The 17,243-nt window shown below is 60.1% G+C and overlaps 2 protein-coding genes across 10 annotated transcripts in view; one reads left to right on the top strand and one right to left on the bottom strand.

The window, feature by feature from the left end:
• The window catches only part of SHMT1 (serine hydroxymethyltransferase 1), a 60,467-nt gene extending 54,883 nt beyond the window's left edge, over positions 1 to 5,584 (top strand). For 7 of the 8 annotated variants that reach the window (XM_067716628.1, XM_067716632.1, XM_067716630.1 and 4 more), the window contains 5 exons: positions 1,473 to 1,589; positions 2,757 to 2,879; positions 3,746 to 3,862; positions 4,292 to 4,402; positions 4,607 to 5,584. In XM_067716628.1, coding sequence (XP_067572729.1) covers positions 1,473 to 1,589; positions 2,757 to 2,879; positions 3,746 to 3,862; positions 4,292 to 4,402; positions 4,607 to 4,779 — 641 coding nt within the window. In that variant the 3' untranslated portion in view covers positions 4,780 to 5,584. Of the gene's footprint in view, positions 1 to 1,472; positions 1,590 to 2,756; positions 2,880 to 3,745; positions 3,863 to 4,291 lie in introns of all 8 variants that reach the window. The other variant, XM_067716634.1, reaches the window with a different exon arrangement.
• Positions 5,404 to 17,126, bottom strand: SMCR8 (SMCR8-C9orf72 complex subunit). Of its 2 annotated transcripts, XR_010937619.1 has the most exons (3): positions 14,268 to 17,126; positions 12,719 to 12,851; positions 9,655 to 9,764 (listed from the first exon to the last, which is right to left on the bottom strand). XR_010937619.1 is itself a non-coding variant. In XM_067716613.1 (2 exons), exons 1-2 carry the CDS (start codon positions 16,625 to 16,627, stop codon positions 9,311 to 9,313), a joined length of 2,814 nt encoding a protein of 937 aa, XP_067572714.1. In that variant the 5' UTR covers positions 16,628 to 17,126; the 3' UTR covers positions 5,404 to 9,310. The 2 variants fall into 2 exon arrangements, 1 of the variants encoding a protein (XP_067572714.1); XM_067716613.1 differs by lacking the exon at positions 12,719 to 12,851 and having other exon boundaries at positions 5,404 to 9,764.
• Positions 17,127 to 17,243: the final 117 nt, after the last annotated feature.

Raw genomic sequence — 17,243 nt, 5'->3', positions numbered from 1 at the left:
AGCTGTCCAGGTCCGGGGGAAGGGGGAAGGGGAAGGGTGTCCTGGGGGCCAGCGTCCTGTGGCTCAACTTATCCTGTTGAGTGGAAGATGTTGGGGTGACAGGAGGGTGTGCGTGGCTGGCGGGGCTCTCAGAGACCTCGCGGTGCAGCGTTATTTTGGTGAACTTACTGTAGCATGTTTCTCCCAGAGAAAGACTCAATAATCAAACCATAAGACACTGATGTGTAAACCATGGTAGGAGTTTGTCGTTTGAGTGAGGAATTTTTCCTCCCCATGATGGAGCCTACGTGCATGTGTCCCCTTATTTGGGAGTCCCATTCCTGAGAAGCAGGATTAGGGTCTCATAGTCTCCAGTCCCGGTGCACTAACCTCACGTCAGCAGAGAGAACCCCCCTCTGGTGACCGCATCTCTTTTTACCCCCTGCGGGACCCCCTTGCCCAGCCGCTGGCCAGGACTGGATACACCATGTGCCCACTGGGCTTCTCAGGGCCCTGCTGCCTCTGTGCCCCTCAGAGGCCCCTCCTCAGTTGTGTTCAGGTTTCTGAGGCAGGCGGCCTTTCCCACCTGCTGGGGAGACGTTTGTTTTCCCCACTGTATGTTGGTGATATTCGATTGACCCTCCAGGCGGAGCAAGTCCTGGCTCTGCCATGGATGTGCTGTGTGATCTTTGGCTAGTTGTGCAGCCTCTCTGTGCCTCAGTTCCTCACCTCCAGAGTAGGGATCATAATAATAGTACCTGTCCCTGGGGACTGCTGTTGTGAGGATCGAATGAATGAATTTAGGGAAACTGCTCAGAGCAGTTCCTGGCTCACAAGAAGCTCCATGGAGACACTGGCAGCTCTTATTACTGGTCCTTAACTTTTCTCAGAAAGGAAGCTTCTCCGTTTCTGGCCAGATGAGTCACGTCTCCCCTAAAGGAGTCATCTTGGAAGACTGCTCTCTTGGACAGTTCTTTGAGGAAATATGCCCGAGGTGTATTCTTTGTTACTATCTCAGTGGAGGGACATTTTCATCTTTCCTTTCACTTTTTTTTTTTTTTGGCTGCATTGGGTCTTTGTTGCTGCACGCGGGTTTTCTCTAGTTACGGTGCACGGGCTTCTCATTGCTGCCAAGTACGGGCTCTAGGCACGTGGGCTCAGTAGTTGTGACTTGCAGGCTCTAGGGTGCAGGCTAAGTAGTTGTGGCACATGAGCTTAGTTGCTCCGTGGCATGTGGGATCTTCCCGGACCAGGGCTCGAACCCGTGTCCCCTGCACTGGCAGGCGGATTCTTAACCACTGCACCACCAGGGAAGCCCCTTCCTTTGACCTTTGAAGGGTCAAAGGAAGGGTGGTTCCCCCACCCAGCCCCCCTGGGAACAAGCACCCTCCCTGGCCTGCAGCATTGCCTCCAGGAGTGGGGCCGGGTCTGTGTCCAGGTGGGGAGAAAACAGGGGATCGCCTGTCCCATGTCCCGTGTTGTCTTATGTCCAGGAGTGCGCAGCGTGGACCCGAAGACGGGCAGAGAGACTCGCTACAACCTGGAGTCACTCATCAACTCTGCTGTGTTCCCAGGCCTGCAGGGGGGCCCCCACAACCACGCCATTGCTGGTAATGCAGACCCACCTTGCCCAGGCCCCGTGGCCACACGCCTCGGGCAGCTCCCCCATAGCGCGTCCCCCAGAGCGTGTGCACTGTCTAAGAGGTGCTGACGAGTCAGGGAAGGGGAGCAGTGCATATGTCAGCAGGGACAGAGGTGACGGCCACTCCACTGAGTCGGGCAGGCCCCACCTGAGCCCCTGAGAAACCGCGGGGAGGGGACCTGACAACGGAAGACTGCACAGCCGAAGGAGCACGGAGCGGGCGGGCGGCCCTCCCCTGGTCTCCTGGCCTCCAGGGGAGAGGACGGCGACACCCGTGTCTGACCCTCGGCCTTGACTTTGGGGCCACGCTGGTACCTCCTAGGTCCTATTCCATGATGGCCCAGCAGCTGTCATAGACATACTCCTTCTCTGGTTGTACCCGAGCCTGAGAAAATCTGATGACCTCAGAGCTTTTACTCCGTCTTTGGAGCAGAGCAGTTGGTGGGGGAGCCAGGACAAAGGTGTCCTGTCCCCACTGGGAGACCGTCAGGAGAAGTACCGGTGTATACGAGAAGGGGTGTGGAGGGAGCAGTGAAGGGGGAGTTTTAGGCTCCAGAGTGGGCAGGGGCCGCTCCCCTTACACCCACCCGCTCAGCGCCCTCCAGTGGGGGGATGCCAGCCCTCCAGCCTCTCCAGGCCGTTCTCCACACGCGGACTGGGGGCTCCTGTGCCAGGACGTGGGCACGTGGTTTGCATCCTCCTCCATCTCTGTGCCCCTTTAAGCAGCCCTGGGGATCGAACAAGGTCCCAGAGGAGTCTGGGTGTGCAGGTAGGTCAGGCCTGTACGTCTCATCTGGACTCTGCTCTGAAAGGTGCATAATTTGGCATCAAAGCATCAGCAGCTAAGTGATCCGTTTACACACGTCGAGCTTAAAAAGGACATAAAATCCATCTTGCTGGGAACAGCTCTCCCCTGGTGATTTCCTTAGCCTGAGACTTCATGCTGGAGAGAGGCCACCTCAAAAGCACTTGCTCAGAGAGAGAGGTCTGAGGCTTAGCCGGGTAATTGCAGGGTTAAAAGGGATCATTTTGGGAGGAGATGTAACCTGCCGCCCTGGGTGACACTGAGAAGCTGGGAAGCCCAAGTGGAGACGGGTGTTTATTTGACTCACGGTCTGTCTTCATCTCCTGCCAGGGGTGGCGGTGGCTCTGAAGCAGGCCATGACTCCGGAGTTCAGACTCTACCAGCGCCAGGTGCTGGCCAACTGCAGGGCTCTGGCCGAGACCTTGATGGCGCTGGGCTACAAAGTGGTCACAGGTACGACAGGAACAGAGCCCGTCCCGGCCCTGTCAGGGTGTGGCTGTAGGGTCCTGGCCTGGGCACGGTGGCCACAGCCTTGGGGTGACTCGGGATCCCCGCAGCTCTGTATACACGACCTCGTTCAAACCTCGAGATAGCTTTGGGAATCGCTGGTCTTATTTCACAAATGGGCGTCTGAGGTTCCTAAAGCCACGTGGCAAGCAAGGGGGCTGTGGGTCCAGAGCAGCACATCCGCTTAGGCCACATGCGTCTTTGAAGCCGCGGTCATCGCCTAAGTCAGCGATGGGGGTCTAGTTAACCCAGGGATTAACTAGAGTTCAAAGTGAAGATCAGGTGCTTGGAAGATTCCTTGGGCCGTTCCAGAAAGTTCTTCCATATCTCTTCTGCACCACTTTGAAAATACTATCATCCTCGCAGCATTGGGGTTAAAGCACACGATGGCTGGCAGTGTCTGCACCTGACGTGCCCGTCACCCTGTCACCTAGATCGCCCACTGCCCGCTACTCTGAGGCCCCCTCAGAGGGAGCCTTGCGGGTGGACTTAGAGAAAAGGGGCACATTCCCAGATGACGTCATCACCCCAACAGGCTTCGAGGTGCTGCCCTGGCACCTGACAGGTTGGGATGTGGCAGCGGGCCGCCTGGGCTGGTCGTTTGCCCTCAGCCCCCTCTACGTCCTCAGGTTCCCTTTTTAAACTACTCTGCTTCTTCTCAAACTCTGAGGCCCTGGGGTATATGGTCTTCAGCAGGTGATGACAGCCCCGCAGGACACGTGGTGGGGGTCACACACCCCCGTTTCTTTGGAAGAGAAAGATCCCTTGGCTCGGCATGGGTTTGGCTTCCATGTGTCTAACCCGGTTTCCAGGTGGTTCTGACAACCACTTGATCCTCGTGGACCTCCGCTCCAAAGGCACAGACGGCGGCCGGGCTGAGAAGGTGCTGGAAGCCTGTTCCATCGCCTGCAACAAGAACACCTGCCCAGGTGAGCGTCCTCAGCCCTCTCCTGTCTGCACCTCTCAAGGCCGATGGTGACTTGGCTCTGGGGACAAGATGTGCAGCGTTGGATGGGGCCAGGCCGTGCTCTCCTGCCCGCCCCCTCTGACACGGCGCTGACCCCGCTGGGGACGGAGAGGGAGAGGGAGGCTGGGGCCTCTGGAAAACCGGCTGCATTTCTCAGCGGGTCGTGAATAAGATGTGGGCGATGCCCCTGAAACCCAGACAGATGCTGCCCTGGTGTCAGGAGCAAGGACCACGTCGCAAAAGGCGGCTCTCCTGATATTTCAAGTAGCGCAGCCGAGGTGTGAGCCACCGTCCGTGGGCCTATTCCTTTTGCCCACGAGCCCCTTCCCAGTGCCCGACGGTCAGTGGGGAGACGGGTGCAGCCCAGGGACAGAGCCTGTTTCTCTTGAAGGTGACAAAAGCGCCCTGCGGCCCAGCGGACTGCGCTTGGGGACCCCGGCGCTGACATCCCGAGGACTCTTGGAAGAAGATTTCCAAAAAGTTGCCCATTTTATTCACAGAGGTGAGGAGAGGCGTGGACACTGGCCGCGTGGGGCTGTGCGGTCGGGATGAAGGACGGCTCTGCGTCAAGGCTGGAGCAGGGCCGGGAGCCAGAGCATCGCCCAGTAGACCGCGTGGGCTGAGAGGGTGGCGGGCGCGTGGACAGCAGAGCAGTCGGGCCCGGCCGCCGGGGGCACACGGGCAGTGGCGTCTCTCGCTGGTGCAGGGATAGAGCTGACCCTGCGGATCCAGGACACCGTGGGGGTGAAGGCTACCCTGAAGGAGTTCACGGAGAAGCTGGCAGGGGCCGAGGATCATCAGCGGGCTGTGGCGGCACTCAGGGCAGAGGTGGAGAGCTTCGCCGCCCTCTTCCCTCTGCCCGGCCTGCCCGACTTCTAGAGGAGTGCCCGCCCGCCCAGGGACCCAGCGCCCTGGAGGCCCCACACAGGCCCTGTTTCGGACTTTGCTTTTTTTACCTTGTTCACAAACCAACATTTGTTTAAGGCTCAGTGTTAGTCATCCTGGGACAAGTTATTAAGGAGTTTAAATGTGAACCTCACTTTCTCACAGCTACGTACAGTTGTTCTGGAAAAATCAAATACAATTTAGCCATTCAGCCTTAATTATCCAGACGGGTGGAGGGCAGGGTTACTGGGAAGACTCCACTCTTAAGAGTCCCTGGGCTTCCCTGACTTGCTGCGGCAGCCAGAAGCACCGAAGTTCGAGCTTGGAAGAGCTGCCCGTTGCTATCTGCTCCCCCGTGGGCACCAAAGGAGGACTCAGTTATAACCGTCGCAAACGAGGAGGGAGCGTCCTGGCCCTTCTGCTGTGCTTTCAATCAGAATCACAAGTTAGACGGGTCTATTCAGGTGCCACCCAGCTCCGTGGGAGGGCCGCTTACAGCACCTGGGCGGGAGGGGGATGTGATCCCCTTCCCCCAGCCCAGGGCAGGCAGGCCAGGAAACCTGGTCCCAAGCCGCTGAGCAGACAACCACCTCCCTCCCGTGATCAGGAAACCAGAGGTCACCTTCCCACAGAAACTTTATTTTTCACAAATCTCAAGTGCAAAACATAGATGACCATATATAATAAGCACAAATTTTTAACCACAGAATGTCTACAAGAATTATAGCTTTAAAAAATACAACCAATTTTTATATCTCAAAAATATCTCAACTCAAATAAATTAATTTCTTAAAAAGTACACCTCCTACTATTGGTTTGGCATGACTGGTTGAACTCTGGTGCAGCCACACCGGGAGCTGCAGGCACGCATGTGGCGTGCAGCGTGCTCTCGCCCTGGCCGCAGTGACCACGGCTCACCCGGTGGGACTCACGCTCACACACGACGAGGAGCATGCAGTAATAATACAGGTTTTCAAAAAATGACAAATACGACGTCCTCACGCACTGTGCTTCTCACCGTGGCCTTAACACAGCTGCAGTTGACGCCCCGGGGCTCCAGCGCAGCGGGCAGGGTGGCTGCCACCTCCACAGCTGTGGAAACAGCCTTACACCCAGAAGCTTGACTGTTCCCCCCGCCCCCGCAAGAGACAAAGGCCACCACACAAGCACTCCCGGGAGGCTAGGCCCCAGACCAGCACTTGATTCATGGCCAAGTGCTCCCTCCTCCCCGCAGCTGAAACCAAACCTCAAAGCAGGACGGGCTCAGAACAGCTGGGTTGTGCTCCAGCCTTAGCTGAGGCTAGGCTGGTTTTCCTTCCAGCCAGAAGTAGAGATTTGATACTTTTCCTTTTTGCAATGTTAATACCATCTCTCTCTCAAAAATTCCAGTTGTATCAGTTTCTATCACAATATTGGGAAAAAGCCAGAAAGCTAGCTGGTTTGCTTCAAAGCACGAGCCAAGGCACTTTCTTGAGCCTCTAGGGAGATGGGAGGTAAGAGCTGATGCTGGCTTGGGGGGCTGGTGCCTCCGAAGGCTGTCCACATGGACTGATGGACCGCACCAGCCCAGGAGGGCTCCTGCCTGTGCAAAGATGACGTGGGCCATGTGGAGAAGCTGACCGGCCAGGCGCCATCAGGCTGGGAAGGGGGGGGCCACGCGCCCAGCAGTGGTGGAGTGGGTGGCGAGCTGCGTGCGAGATCTTCCAGGCCGCTGGGCCTCCAGGGACGTGTCACGAGCTGCAGCAGCCCTGGCACTCTGGGGAGAATCTATCGGCCATCCTGGGATTTTGACATGGGATTTGTTACTTGTTTGGGGATGAAGTCTATGATACTTTGCACACAGTAACTGATCTGAAGCAAGAAATTCAGAGCTAGATAGGAAATGGCAGCTGGGCTATCACAGCCCATTTCCAGATTCTACTAAAGGAGTAGGGTCCCCAGGGCCACAGGTGCTAGAAAAGGGTTCAGCTGATGTCTACCGTGGAGCTTCTGGAAATCACTACTGCATAAATGCCAGCCTGGGCAGGTTCTTCTTAACCTGGACTGCTTTAAAAAGGCAGGGTGGGGGCTTCCCTGGTGGCGCAGTGGTTGAGAGTCCGCCTGCCGATGCAGGGGACGCGGGTTCGTGCCCCGGTCCTGGAAGATCCCACATGCCGCGGAGCGGCTGGGCTCGTGAGCCATGGCCGCTGAGCCTGCGCGTCCGGAGCCTGTGCTCCGCAACGGGAGACACCACAACAGTGAGAGGCCTGCGTACTGGAAAAAGAAAAAAGGCAGGGTTGGGGGGCAGGTAATGGACTGAAAGTGAAGTTGAAACAAACCTCAAGGTTTTGGTGCCTGGGCCTTCGAGGCAATACTTAGAATTGAAAAAGTACTAAGGGCACTGACACCCTCTGATTTTTGAAGCGTTTCTCAGCATTTGGACGCTTGCTGACCTATTACCAGGGAAAACCTCTTAAGATTCCCGACGAGATGAGTTCGTTGCACAGGCCCCCACCACTCAGACTCAGGTGCATCTGAGACTCCTGGCAGGTTCCAGTCCCCAGCGTGGTGGGGCCGGGAGGGCCTGGTTCCCCTTTGAGCTCCCTTTGAAGAGAAACATACTTGGCATCAAGCATTCTGTGAAACTGCCACGCTGCAAAGCTGGATTTTAACCAAAATTTAAATGCTGGAGTTCAGCCACTAGTCAGCGAATACAGCTCTACTCCTCAATGAAGAAACAGCTCAGGAGAGGGGCTCTGGGTGCCCTCTCTGCGGCCGCCCCACGGCCAGGCCTTCTCGCACCGGCAGGGCTCGCCCGAGGCGGAGCTTCTGCACAAACACCCTCCAGAGTGGACTTTCGCTTCTAGGCCAGTGTGACTGACCTGCTGCCCTTCCTGGCTTCCCAGGTGCGAGGTGTGAACCACAGAGGCCATGTTGGTGGCCCGGGAACGAAACAGGGGTGGGCCCATGATCGCTTCCCATCTGGTCATTTGGGCCCCATGGACTGCTCTTCCCTCGGACATAAGGTGTCACAAGCTCGTGTCCCAGGAGGCCCAAGTAGATGCAATTAGCCACCTACCTAGAAAACAAAGCAGCATCTGAACACAAGGGGGGCGGTGGTAACAGGAGGGCAGCCTTCCCACCAGCACCCACACTGCACGTTCGGAAGCTGCCATGTGGTCCCTGGAGACGCCTCTCTGAGGGACACAGGTGACAGCACAGGTGCGAGGACCCGAGGAGTTGCGGTGGCAGCCCTGTCACAGTGGGCCTTGGTCACGGCCTCCGGAGCAGAATCACACTCTGGCAGGAATGGGGACCCTGACCAGAAGCCTGGGCAGGGAGGGCCACGGGAAAGAGATGATACGAAGCCTCCTTGGTCACCGGGGGTCCTGACCGCTGTGGTGTGCTGCAAAGCTGGTGGCGGACCAGGTCTCAACAGCAGGACTCTGACGACACAGAACACGGCCCTGGCAGACACGCACGCATGCTCAGGAGCAACCACTATAGCTGGTTCAGGTGCGTTTTACCACAACTTGGGGAAAAAAATTAAAAAGCAGTAATACCAAGAGTTCTCCCTGCTCAGGGACAAACAACTTAAAGAAGAAAAGTATGACATTTTCAAGGTTGCAAAAAACCATCCACCTACACACACCAGTGGTAACTGTGTCAGGAGGGTCCTGGTGGGTAAACAGGAAGTGGGGCTGGGACTCAGCTGGGGCGGAACGAGCTGCTGTGAGTGCGTGTGCTCCAGGCCAGCACGGCCTTCCCGGAGGAGATCCCAGCCCGCTGGCTGCCCCGTGCCCGCGACACCCCGTGAGGTAGTGAAGTGGTAGCGACGGTCTGCGGTGACCTCTGCCGGGCGAGCGCCAGCCCACCTGCAGACCCTCCCCGAGAGGACAGTGTCGGCACCCCCAGGACAGCTGGTGGCTCCTCGCCCGCACAGCAGGAAGCCTGTGCCCAGGCCCCCACGACAGCGGTTCTGATGACCAGGGGCCAGTGACTGGTCACTCCGCTGAGCCTGGGAGCCCAGCGGCAGGCCCCTCCGTGCCTGGCGAGGACGTGAGGACAGGGCAGGGAGCATCCAGGGACCTCCCCTGGGAGGGCGGCTCCACAAGGGCACGCGAAAGGTCCGGCTGGGGTCTGCACTAGGCAATGGACGTTCCATTGTCCTGCTTTTGACCAAATAATCCAGTTAACGGCTGCTCCCCTTGATGTTGCTGCGCAAGAGGGCCGGCGTGGTCCTCCCTGCAGGCTCCGCCTCCCTGTCCCTCATCACAGTGCCGAAGCTTTCTTCTGCCCTGGCCCCCAGTCCCAACCCCAGGCCACTCTCCAAGGGGCCGCGAGCTGTTACCGTCCTTCCAGATGCCACCAGGGGGCCAGTGCCCCCACCGTCCTTGCCCAGAGCCACCTGGGAACCACGGCTGCCACCTCGGTTTCCTTCCTGCCAACGACACCAGAAGTCTAAACAGCTCAGAAGACCCCCGGTCATGCCAACGCCCTCCCCGTACCGAGTCACACGTCTTGGTCACAGTGGCCGGGCCTGACCTCAGATCTTGTATAGGAAACTGGGGACGTAGTCGAACCTGAGCACGGGTTGGCCGGCTGCGGAAGGCTCCCGCGTGTAGTGTAGCTTCAGCAGCTCTGCCAGGTACTGGACCACCTTGACGTCTTCGTTCACCAGCCCCAGGTTCAGCTGCAAGAAGCTGGCCTGGCGGCTGGCGGCCAACCCCTCAGCTTCCGTGCCGCGGGCAGGCAGGTGCAGGTGGCGGCAGAAGGCATAGAGGAAGGCCTTGGCGCAGAGCTGCGTGAGCACACTCTGCACGTGCAGGGAGTAGGTGCTGCCCCGCTTGATGTGTGTGCGGTGGTCCGCCAGCCGGGGCACCAGGGTGCCTCTGTAGAGGGGGCAGCGCAGGGTCTTCCGGTCCAGGTCCAGGATGCTCGTGTAGCGGCTGTAGCGGCTCAGGGCGTGGAGAGTGCCGGCACTGGCGGGGGACGCCACCCTGAAACACACAGGCCAAGGTCAGGAGGCAGAAGCTGGGGTGGGCCCCTGCCGTGAGGCCAGCCCCCACCCAGCCCCACTCGCCGGCACACTCTGGAAGGCAGGTCTGGCCACCACGGCCTTCGAGGCTCCTCACCCCTCTCACGACCAAGGTCAAGTGCCTAGTGTGGCCCACGAGGCCCTGACGACCTGCTTCCTGCTGCCCCTGACGCCCCAGCTGTCCCTCCCCAGGCTTTCCGTGGGGCCCCTCCCGGACCTGTTCGCTCCTCGTTCTCGCTCTGTGACCCGGGGCAAGGTCCTTAACTTCCGAGCCTCGGCTGTGAGGCAAGGACGATGGTCCTGCCTCTGGCGTCACAGCGGAGGCACAGGCTGTGGCGCTCAGGACAGCGTCTGGCCCTCGCCACCGGCCTGGCACTGACCGGTGTGGCGCCAGGAGCTCCTGCAGACCCAGGACCGCACCCCATGCCGTGCCCGGCACATCAGAGACGGGCAGGCCGGGTTCACTCAGCGAGGGAAGGAGGCCAGAGTGTCGGCCTCAGTAAGCGGCCCCTGGCCACCCCGTCTAGACCAGGTCTCCCAGAGGAGCTGGGATTACCCTGCAGAGTCCAGCAAGCGGCTGGCCAGCCGCTTCACACACTGGCGCTCCTCTGGAAGCCGGGGCTTGTGGAGCAGTTGTAAAAGGACTGGCGGTCTCTTGGGACTGAGGTCGCCTCATCATACTTCCCCCTCCGGGTGTTCTCTTCCTGTAGAGTTGACAGTCGTTTATCGTGCGCCTGGCGCATTCCAGGCAGTGACCTGGGGCCTGGCCTGGCTGGGAAGAAAGGACACGCACACGAGCCGGCCCAGTGAGGGGAGGCGTGGCCTCCGTGTCCACAGCAGCGGCCGCGGGCTGGGAAGGCACTGGAGGAGGGGCCTCGGAGTCCTAAGAGAGGTGGGCTCTGGGGACTGCAGAGCACGGCAGGCGCAGGGGCAAGCGGGGCCGGGCCCCCCACCACAGGCCACGAGGAGTCAGACTTGCCGGCGGCTCCCCGCCCGCTCCTGGGTGACCCTTACCTCCCCCCCCGGGGGCTGGGCCACGAGCTAAATGCCTCACCTCATCTTCCTGCCCTACACTTGGCTGCCGCCCACCTCAGGCCAGCCTCTCCCCAGGCTCTGGCGCCCCAGCCTACTCCCGCCCACGGCGGCACCACCTCTTTTGCGCCTCCAAACTCTTCCTTCATTGGCTCCCCTCAAAGCTCCTCCGGAGGCCAGATGACACGGGAGGAGGTGCGGCCGGGCCTCTGTCCCTCGGGCAGCACCCCGCCCACCCCCGTCTTGAACTTCATTACGGCCGGGGTGGCGGGGGGACTCTGCAAAGATGAGGACACTGGGCCCGCAGAGGGACTGTGGCTTGTCCTAGGTCACCCACGTAGAAGGCGGCTGAGCCGGGATTCAACCCAAGGCCTCTGACGCAACACCAGCACCTCCCCGCGCAGAATGGAGCTGTCTTCCAAACAGTCCAGGCCTTCTCACTGCTGCTTAGTAAGCAACCCGATTATTGCTGGGTTTGATTTATAATCGTGGGAAACCGACCTGATTGTTTATCCGTCTCTTACACCCACAAATGTCTGATCTGACTGACAAGCATTTCCAGGCAGAGGGCCTACTTCAGTGGAAAAAGAAAAATCCAGGGCCAATGCCACTGGTGGTTCTGGGGTAAGAGTCCTGAGGGACAGTCCTACACACAGTCCAAGTGCCCGGGCGGGGGGAAGGGACTGTCCTAGGCCACAGCTCTCGGATCCCAGACTGATCCAGCACCCGGGACCGAGCCCCGTAGACACACAAAGGCAGCCCTCTGCTCACACCCTTAAATGCTGACCCTCAGGTGGGCCTCCACCTGCCTCTCCGTCTCAGTGCTGGATCTGACTGCGGGGCCGTCTCACTAGCCACCTGCAGCTCTGGGCACCCCCGGGGCCGGGGCTCTGCGTGCATCCCGGGGGCAGCCCTTCCCTGCTCCGCGGGATAGCGGCAGGAGCCTCCACGCCCGACAGCTGGGGCCACGGCTCGTCCCCTCATGGCGCCGCCCCACCGGGTCCGCTGCTCACCGCCCGGGATGCCTTCGGGTGAGCCGCAGCGAATCCAGTCCCCTCTCTCCTCCTGGCCCCTCGGCCGACCCTCCAGTGACACGTGCCCTGGGGGGCAAGGTCCCTGACCCGTCGACCGTGGTGCCCGCCGGAGCAGGGCCCTCCGGGGGCAGATCTCCCGATTCCCAGCACCTGTGTGCGCTCAGGGGTGTGGGAGGGAGGGCTTCGTGGGACGAGTCACCAGACATTCCCTAGAAAGGTCTCAGCTGTCACTGCTGACGGGCCTCCCGCTTTCCTGGAGGGACCCTCCACGGCTTCAAGTCTGGAGGCGAGGGCCCGGCTCCACCCCGGCCACCTGGCCTGCCTTCCACACGGCGATCGGCGCCCCCCTCCACTGCCCCCCAGGACATCAGAGCAGCGCCTGCACAGAGCAGGCGCAGGTCAGACACGATGGGTCCCCGACACTTGCCAGCACCAGGCAGGTCTTCCTCGTGCAAATGGAAACAGCCTGGGGGAGCGCCAGCCCACGGGGTGGTGACGCTGGGACGGGAGCGAGGGCAGCCCTGTCACGCGACGCCCCCCTGCTGACGCACCTGTATCCTGGCTCCAGGCACAGCGGCTGGCCTGTAATGGCTCTCAGTAAGTATCTGGCAAATGACCACTATTTTCCCAGGAGGGAGGAAGGCGCTGCCCAGGTGCCCACTGCGGAGGAGCAGCTCACAGCCCCCTTCCAGGGACACTGCCACCTGCCGCTACCCCCGCCTGCATCCCAGAGACATCGTGATTGATCACAGCTGGCTCCCCAGTGCAGCCACGCCGGGCCGCAGAATCCTTCTCAACACAGCACTGCAGTTGGGTGCCCAGGAGAGTGGAACTGACGTGAAGGATGCACCTCATTTGCCTGCCACCGCGTTCTAAGGAAGGAAGCTCAGGGGAAGCCTCTGGAAAGGGCAAGGCCATCCCGAACCTGGTCCTGGATAAGCCAGGTGATGTCGATAAACTGACGTGTGTTTTAGATTCTCCATCTTTTGAGGCAAAAAAAAAATCAAAGGTCAGGGGTTGGGGTGAGAAGGGAGAGTTGGAGACGGGAAGGTGTGTGTGTAGGGGCCGCCCGCCCGTCATCCCACCGAGAACAGCAGCCAAACACAGTCCCTTAAAGGCCTGCCCCCACCCCGACCCCTGCTCAAACTTGGCGCCGGCAGGGGCGCGGGGGCCCGGGCACCCGCTGAGCCTCGGCCCTGCGTCCACACTCCCACGATGCCCACGGGCTGGGCTTGCCCCTGTTTGGCAGGCCCGTCCTCACTGTTCCCCCACTGCGACCCCAGCCTCCCTGCCACTCAAGCCAGAGACCCCAGACCTCCTCCGGGCACCCGTCCCACGCCTCCCATGTGAGGCGCCCCCGTCAGAGCTCTCTGCTCCCTGTGCCGCCGGGCTCTGGCCTCCAGAGCACGAATTCTCCCAGAGCAGGGCCCCTCCAGCTCGTACCCCAGCCCCGCCAGCACGGCCCGAGAGTGAAGTGGACGTGGAAGCGCCCCGGGCTTGAATCCCACCACCATGCCCCCGCGGGGCGGCCAAGGATCGAGCGAGTCAGGTGGCCGTGAGCAGGGCGAACACGAGGCGGCTTGGGACGCTGACCTCACGGATGCCAGGGACCCGCATAAAGGCGCTGACTGCCACAGGGAGGAAAGGCCTCCTGCCCTCTCCGTAGTCCAGAGAGTGGACTCCTACCATCACCCAGCTTGACGCGCATGAGTCTCAGGTGAGCAAAGGCAGGTGCGGGGAGAGAAGTGAGCCCAGTGCGCACGCCAGGGCAGAAGTCCCCCGAGCCAGACAAGCAGAACGTGGAAAAACCCAAAAGAACCTGCTACAGCACAAGCCGGTGACGTGGGGAAAAAGGAGAAAGCTTCCAGGGGGCGGGGGGAGGGGATGGGCTCCTGGGGCAGAGGGGACAGGGGAGGGAGAGCCGGGGCGGCTGCCTCTGCCAGCACCCCTGCCCTCCTCAGAGGCACACCCCGCCTCAGTCATTTACCCCATAGCGTGAGTTAGAGACTCAGCAGGGACCTGAGACCCAGCGGTCCAGTCGTTCCCAAACCTTGCTGCACACTAGGCGAACTCCACGTCGTACCCCAGGCCAACCCAAGCGCAACCCTGCGGCATTCTAGAAAATCCTCCCAAACCATTCTGACACAGCAGGGTGCAGACCAGGTTGGGAACCACTTAGGAACTGCAACCCCTCATGTGACAGACAAGGCAACAGGTCAAAAAAGGAAGAGGATTTGCCAAAAGCGACACAGCGAGTTGGTGCTGGGGCCAATCTGGAAGCCAGGCCTCCTGGTTCTGGGGCCACCACACCGACTCGTGAACCTCACCCAGAGGGACGGCCACCTGAAGCCTCATCTCTGACCAGCCAGGGCCCATCCCCACCACCTGTGACCAATTACCTCTGCAGACCAATAAGCTTCCACTTCTGAAAATCCGTGATGTGCAATGGAGAGGACACCCAGTGCTTCACGGGCTTGGCGTGGAGGCTGTAGCTGGGGACAAAGATGGACAGCGCGGTCACAAGCTTCCTGACTGCGGCCTCCTCCTCCCCGAGGATCACGAGCGTCCTCCCGCTGAGCAGGGAGTAGATGGCTGGGTGGGCAAAGGGGTACTGGCGGATGAATCTTAAGGCGTTCTGGCCCGCCCTCTTCTTATGCCTCTCGGAAGAGGGGCCAGTGGGAGGAACAGAAGAGGGAGTCCTGTCGGAGCTGGAGGAGATGACGCTGCTCCCGTAGCTGGTGGCGTCGGAGCGGTCATCCAGGCTGGTCTTACTGCCGTCCCGGCTGATCAGAAGGTGGCTCGGGTCCAGCTCATAAGCAGGGAAGCCTTCGGAACCGCTGTCTCGGGAAGAGGCGTTGGCGTTTTCCACCGAGAAGTCCATGTGGAACTCCTGGTCCTTCTGCTGGTAGCGCTGCGGGGGGACACTCACGACCCCGTCCTCGTCAGAGAGCGTGTGGCCCGGGGTGGAGAGCGGCACCCGCAGAGTGCCACCCTCCCTCCCAATGCAGCAGGAGTCTGTCTGTGACGGGGTGACCCCCGAGCCGCCCTCCTCGGCCTCCCCCAGCTCCGGCGGGCTGAGGCCTGCCTGGAAGTGGATGGCTCCCCCACCGTCATCTGCGTAGGACTCTTCTTCATTAATGGCACTTGGGTAACTGGCCTTGAAGTCGTCGGGGATGAGGGCCTCAGAGGGGCAGGTGCTGAGGACTTCAATACTGTCCCCGCTGATCGTCCTGTGGCTGACAGCCTTGCTCCGGACCACCTGGGGGCTCAAGGGCACCGTGAGGCTGGCCTGGCTGTCAGACTTAGACAGCACAGAGGTGGACTTCTCCGTGCCAAGAACCTCAATGCTCTCTCCACTGCTGATGCTTCCTTTCATGTCCATATCCAGGTAGTCCAAGTTTTCCTGGGGGTCAAAACTGCTTGACTCTGTCACCTCCACTTCCCTGGACCCCTCCTCCCCAAGTTCCTGCTCCATCTTGATTAGCACGGACTCCACACTGGACTTGTAGGAGCCCACGCTAATTAACACTTGAGGAACTGGACATTCTTCTACCGACCTGGAAGGCGGCCTGTCGTGACTGGGCTTAGGGGGTGCACTCTCCTGTTTCTCTTCCCCCCTGTCATCGACCTCTACCAAGTCTTCAAAGAGGAAGTTTGTGATATGCTGTTGCTTCAGGAGTGCTCTGTCGATCTGACTGGTCAGGAGGTAGCACAGGTCTCCTCTGAAAATGTGCTCAATGTGGCTGAGCTGGGCCAGGGTCTGGGTGAAGTACTCGGTGTCGCAGAGCTCTTCCAAGGTCTTCAGCTTCTTGTCAAAACACTTGGTGGACTTTGCTTTGATGAGTTTTGGGGTGTAGGTGGGTCTGCAGGTGTAATGGTCTCTGTCAGCAGACTCTTCGGGGTCAGAGGTAGTGGCTGCCTGGCTGGGCGGATCCTGGGTGTGCGCCATCTCCCCAGGACACAAATCGGACCCCCTCAACTTCCGATGAGGGTACGAGCGGATCTGCCTCAGCAGGTCTTGATGTTCAATGATGGACTTCTCCACACTGGCCAGCTCATTGGCCTTCTCGATGGCCTGAGATGAGTAAAAACCTTTGTCGTTGGCTTTCTTCTGGATCTCTGTCTCGGTGTGCAGCACTGTCCTGGTGTAATCCAGGTCTTTCAGTTTTTTTTCAAGTTCCCCAGCAAATGCCTTCCTGTTGCCTGTTTTCAAGCACTCTGAAGCTTTGGAAAATTCAGCTGAGAGCTCCTGGAACTGCTGCATGATTTTGTGCTGGTCTGCTGAGATATAAGCCATACAAAAGGGCCTCACGAAGCCACGGGCCTCCAGGTCGTACAGGGTGAGGTGGTGCACGTAGGCAAAGGCCCCCTCCTTGGAGTCTCCCAGCACGACCTTGGAATCCTCCACGAAGTTCAGCTTGGGGTAGGCAGAACCAGGGGGATGGCCCACGAAGGAGGCCTGGTAATCCACAGACATGATCCGCAAAGAGAAGTAATTGAGATCAAAAGTACCGAAAACTTTGGTGTCATTGGGGATGGTCAGTAAGGGCTGGGGTCCCACCTGCTCAGAGAACTCGGAAATAAGGATGAAGTCCCGAGAGAACTTGGCCCCGGACAGTTTGGACCATGGACTGGCTCCTTGGCTGGCGAAGGGGAAGAGCGGCACCGAGTACTCCTCGGGCAGGGCCGGCTCATTGTAAGGTTCCTCCTCGTATTCATCCTCTTTGGTGAAGGCCACCACGTCAGGGGCGCTGATCATATTTCCAGATATATGGTGAGTACATTGAGAGGAAGTGGGAAAGAATGCGGGGGTAGCCAAAGCGAGGAGCCAGGCCTCTGGAGGAGGAAGCAAAGTTCTTACGGGCTTCTTTGCGCCCTCAGGGGTACGAGGCAGCCGATCACATACCCGCGGGCTCGAACTCCCGCAGCCCCTCAGAGCTGTGGCTCCTTCAGAGCTCTCGGAGGCTTGAGGAACTCCGCGAGTCGGGAAGACCGGGAGGCCGGCTGCCCTTCTACTCTTCGGGCGACCACAGCCGGCGCAGGGCACCCGCAGAGAGGTCACCGGCACTCCCCAGAACCCACCGCCACAGCAACAGCCTCAGCCCTGAACAGGTGCCCAATGCGGGGGTACGGGCCGCCGCACGGACCATCCAGGCGTGGCAGCCCCCACGGCCCGAGGGCAGAAACCGTCGCGACTCCCCGGACGCCACAACCCAAAGACTGCTACCGCGGCGCCGCCATCTTGGTATCACATGACTCGAGACATCGTGCCGCGAGACCCGGAAGCGTTCGCGTCAACTTCCGATCCGGAGAGCGGCGTCTCCCGAGGGCTGAGCGGGAAGGGAGGGGAGTGAGGTGGCCGCGCCGTGCAGCGT

This window comes from Pseudorca crassidens, chromosome 19 (genome assembly GCF_039906515.1).
Source record: "Pseudorca crassidens isolate mPseCra1 chromosome 19, mPseCra1.hap1, whole genome shotgun sequence".
NCBI classification, from domain to species: domain Eukaryota; kingdom Metazoa; phylum Chordata; class Mammalia; order Artiodactyla; family Delphinidae; genus Pseudorca; species Pseudorca crassidens.
The sequence above is the reverse complement of the archived record's forward strand: the minus strand, read 5'-3'. Positions and strand labels throughout refer to the sequence as shown.

Excerpts from the sequence above, each read along its gene's own strand:
- SMCR8 (XM_067716613.1), bottom strand. The coding sequence starts at position 16,627 with ATGATCAGCGCCCCTGACGTGGTGGCCTTCACCAAAGAGGATGAATAC. Across the intron at positions 9,765-14,267 it reads AAGCTTATTGGTCTGCAGAG|GGTGGCGTCCCCCGCCAGTG; the intron begins GTAATTGGTCAC and ends TGTGTGTTTCAG.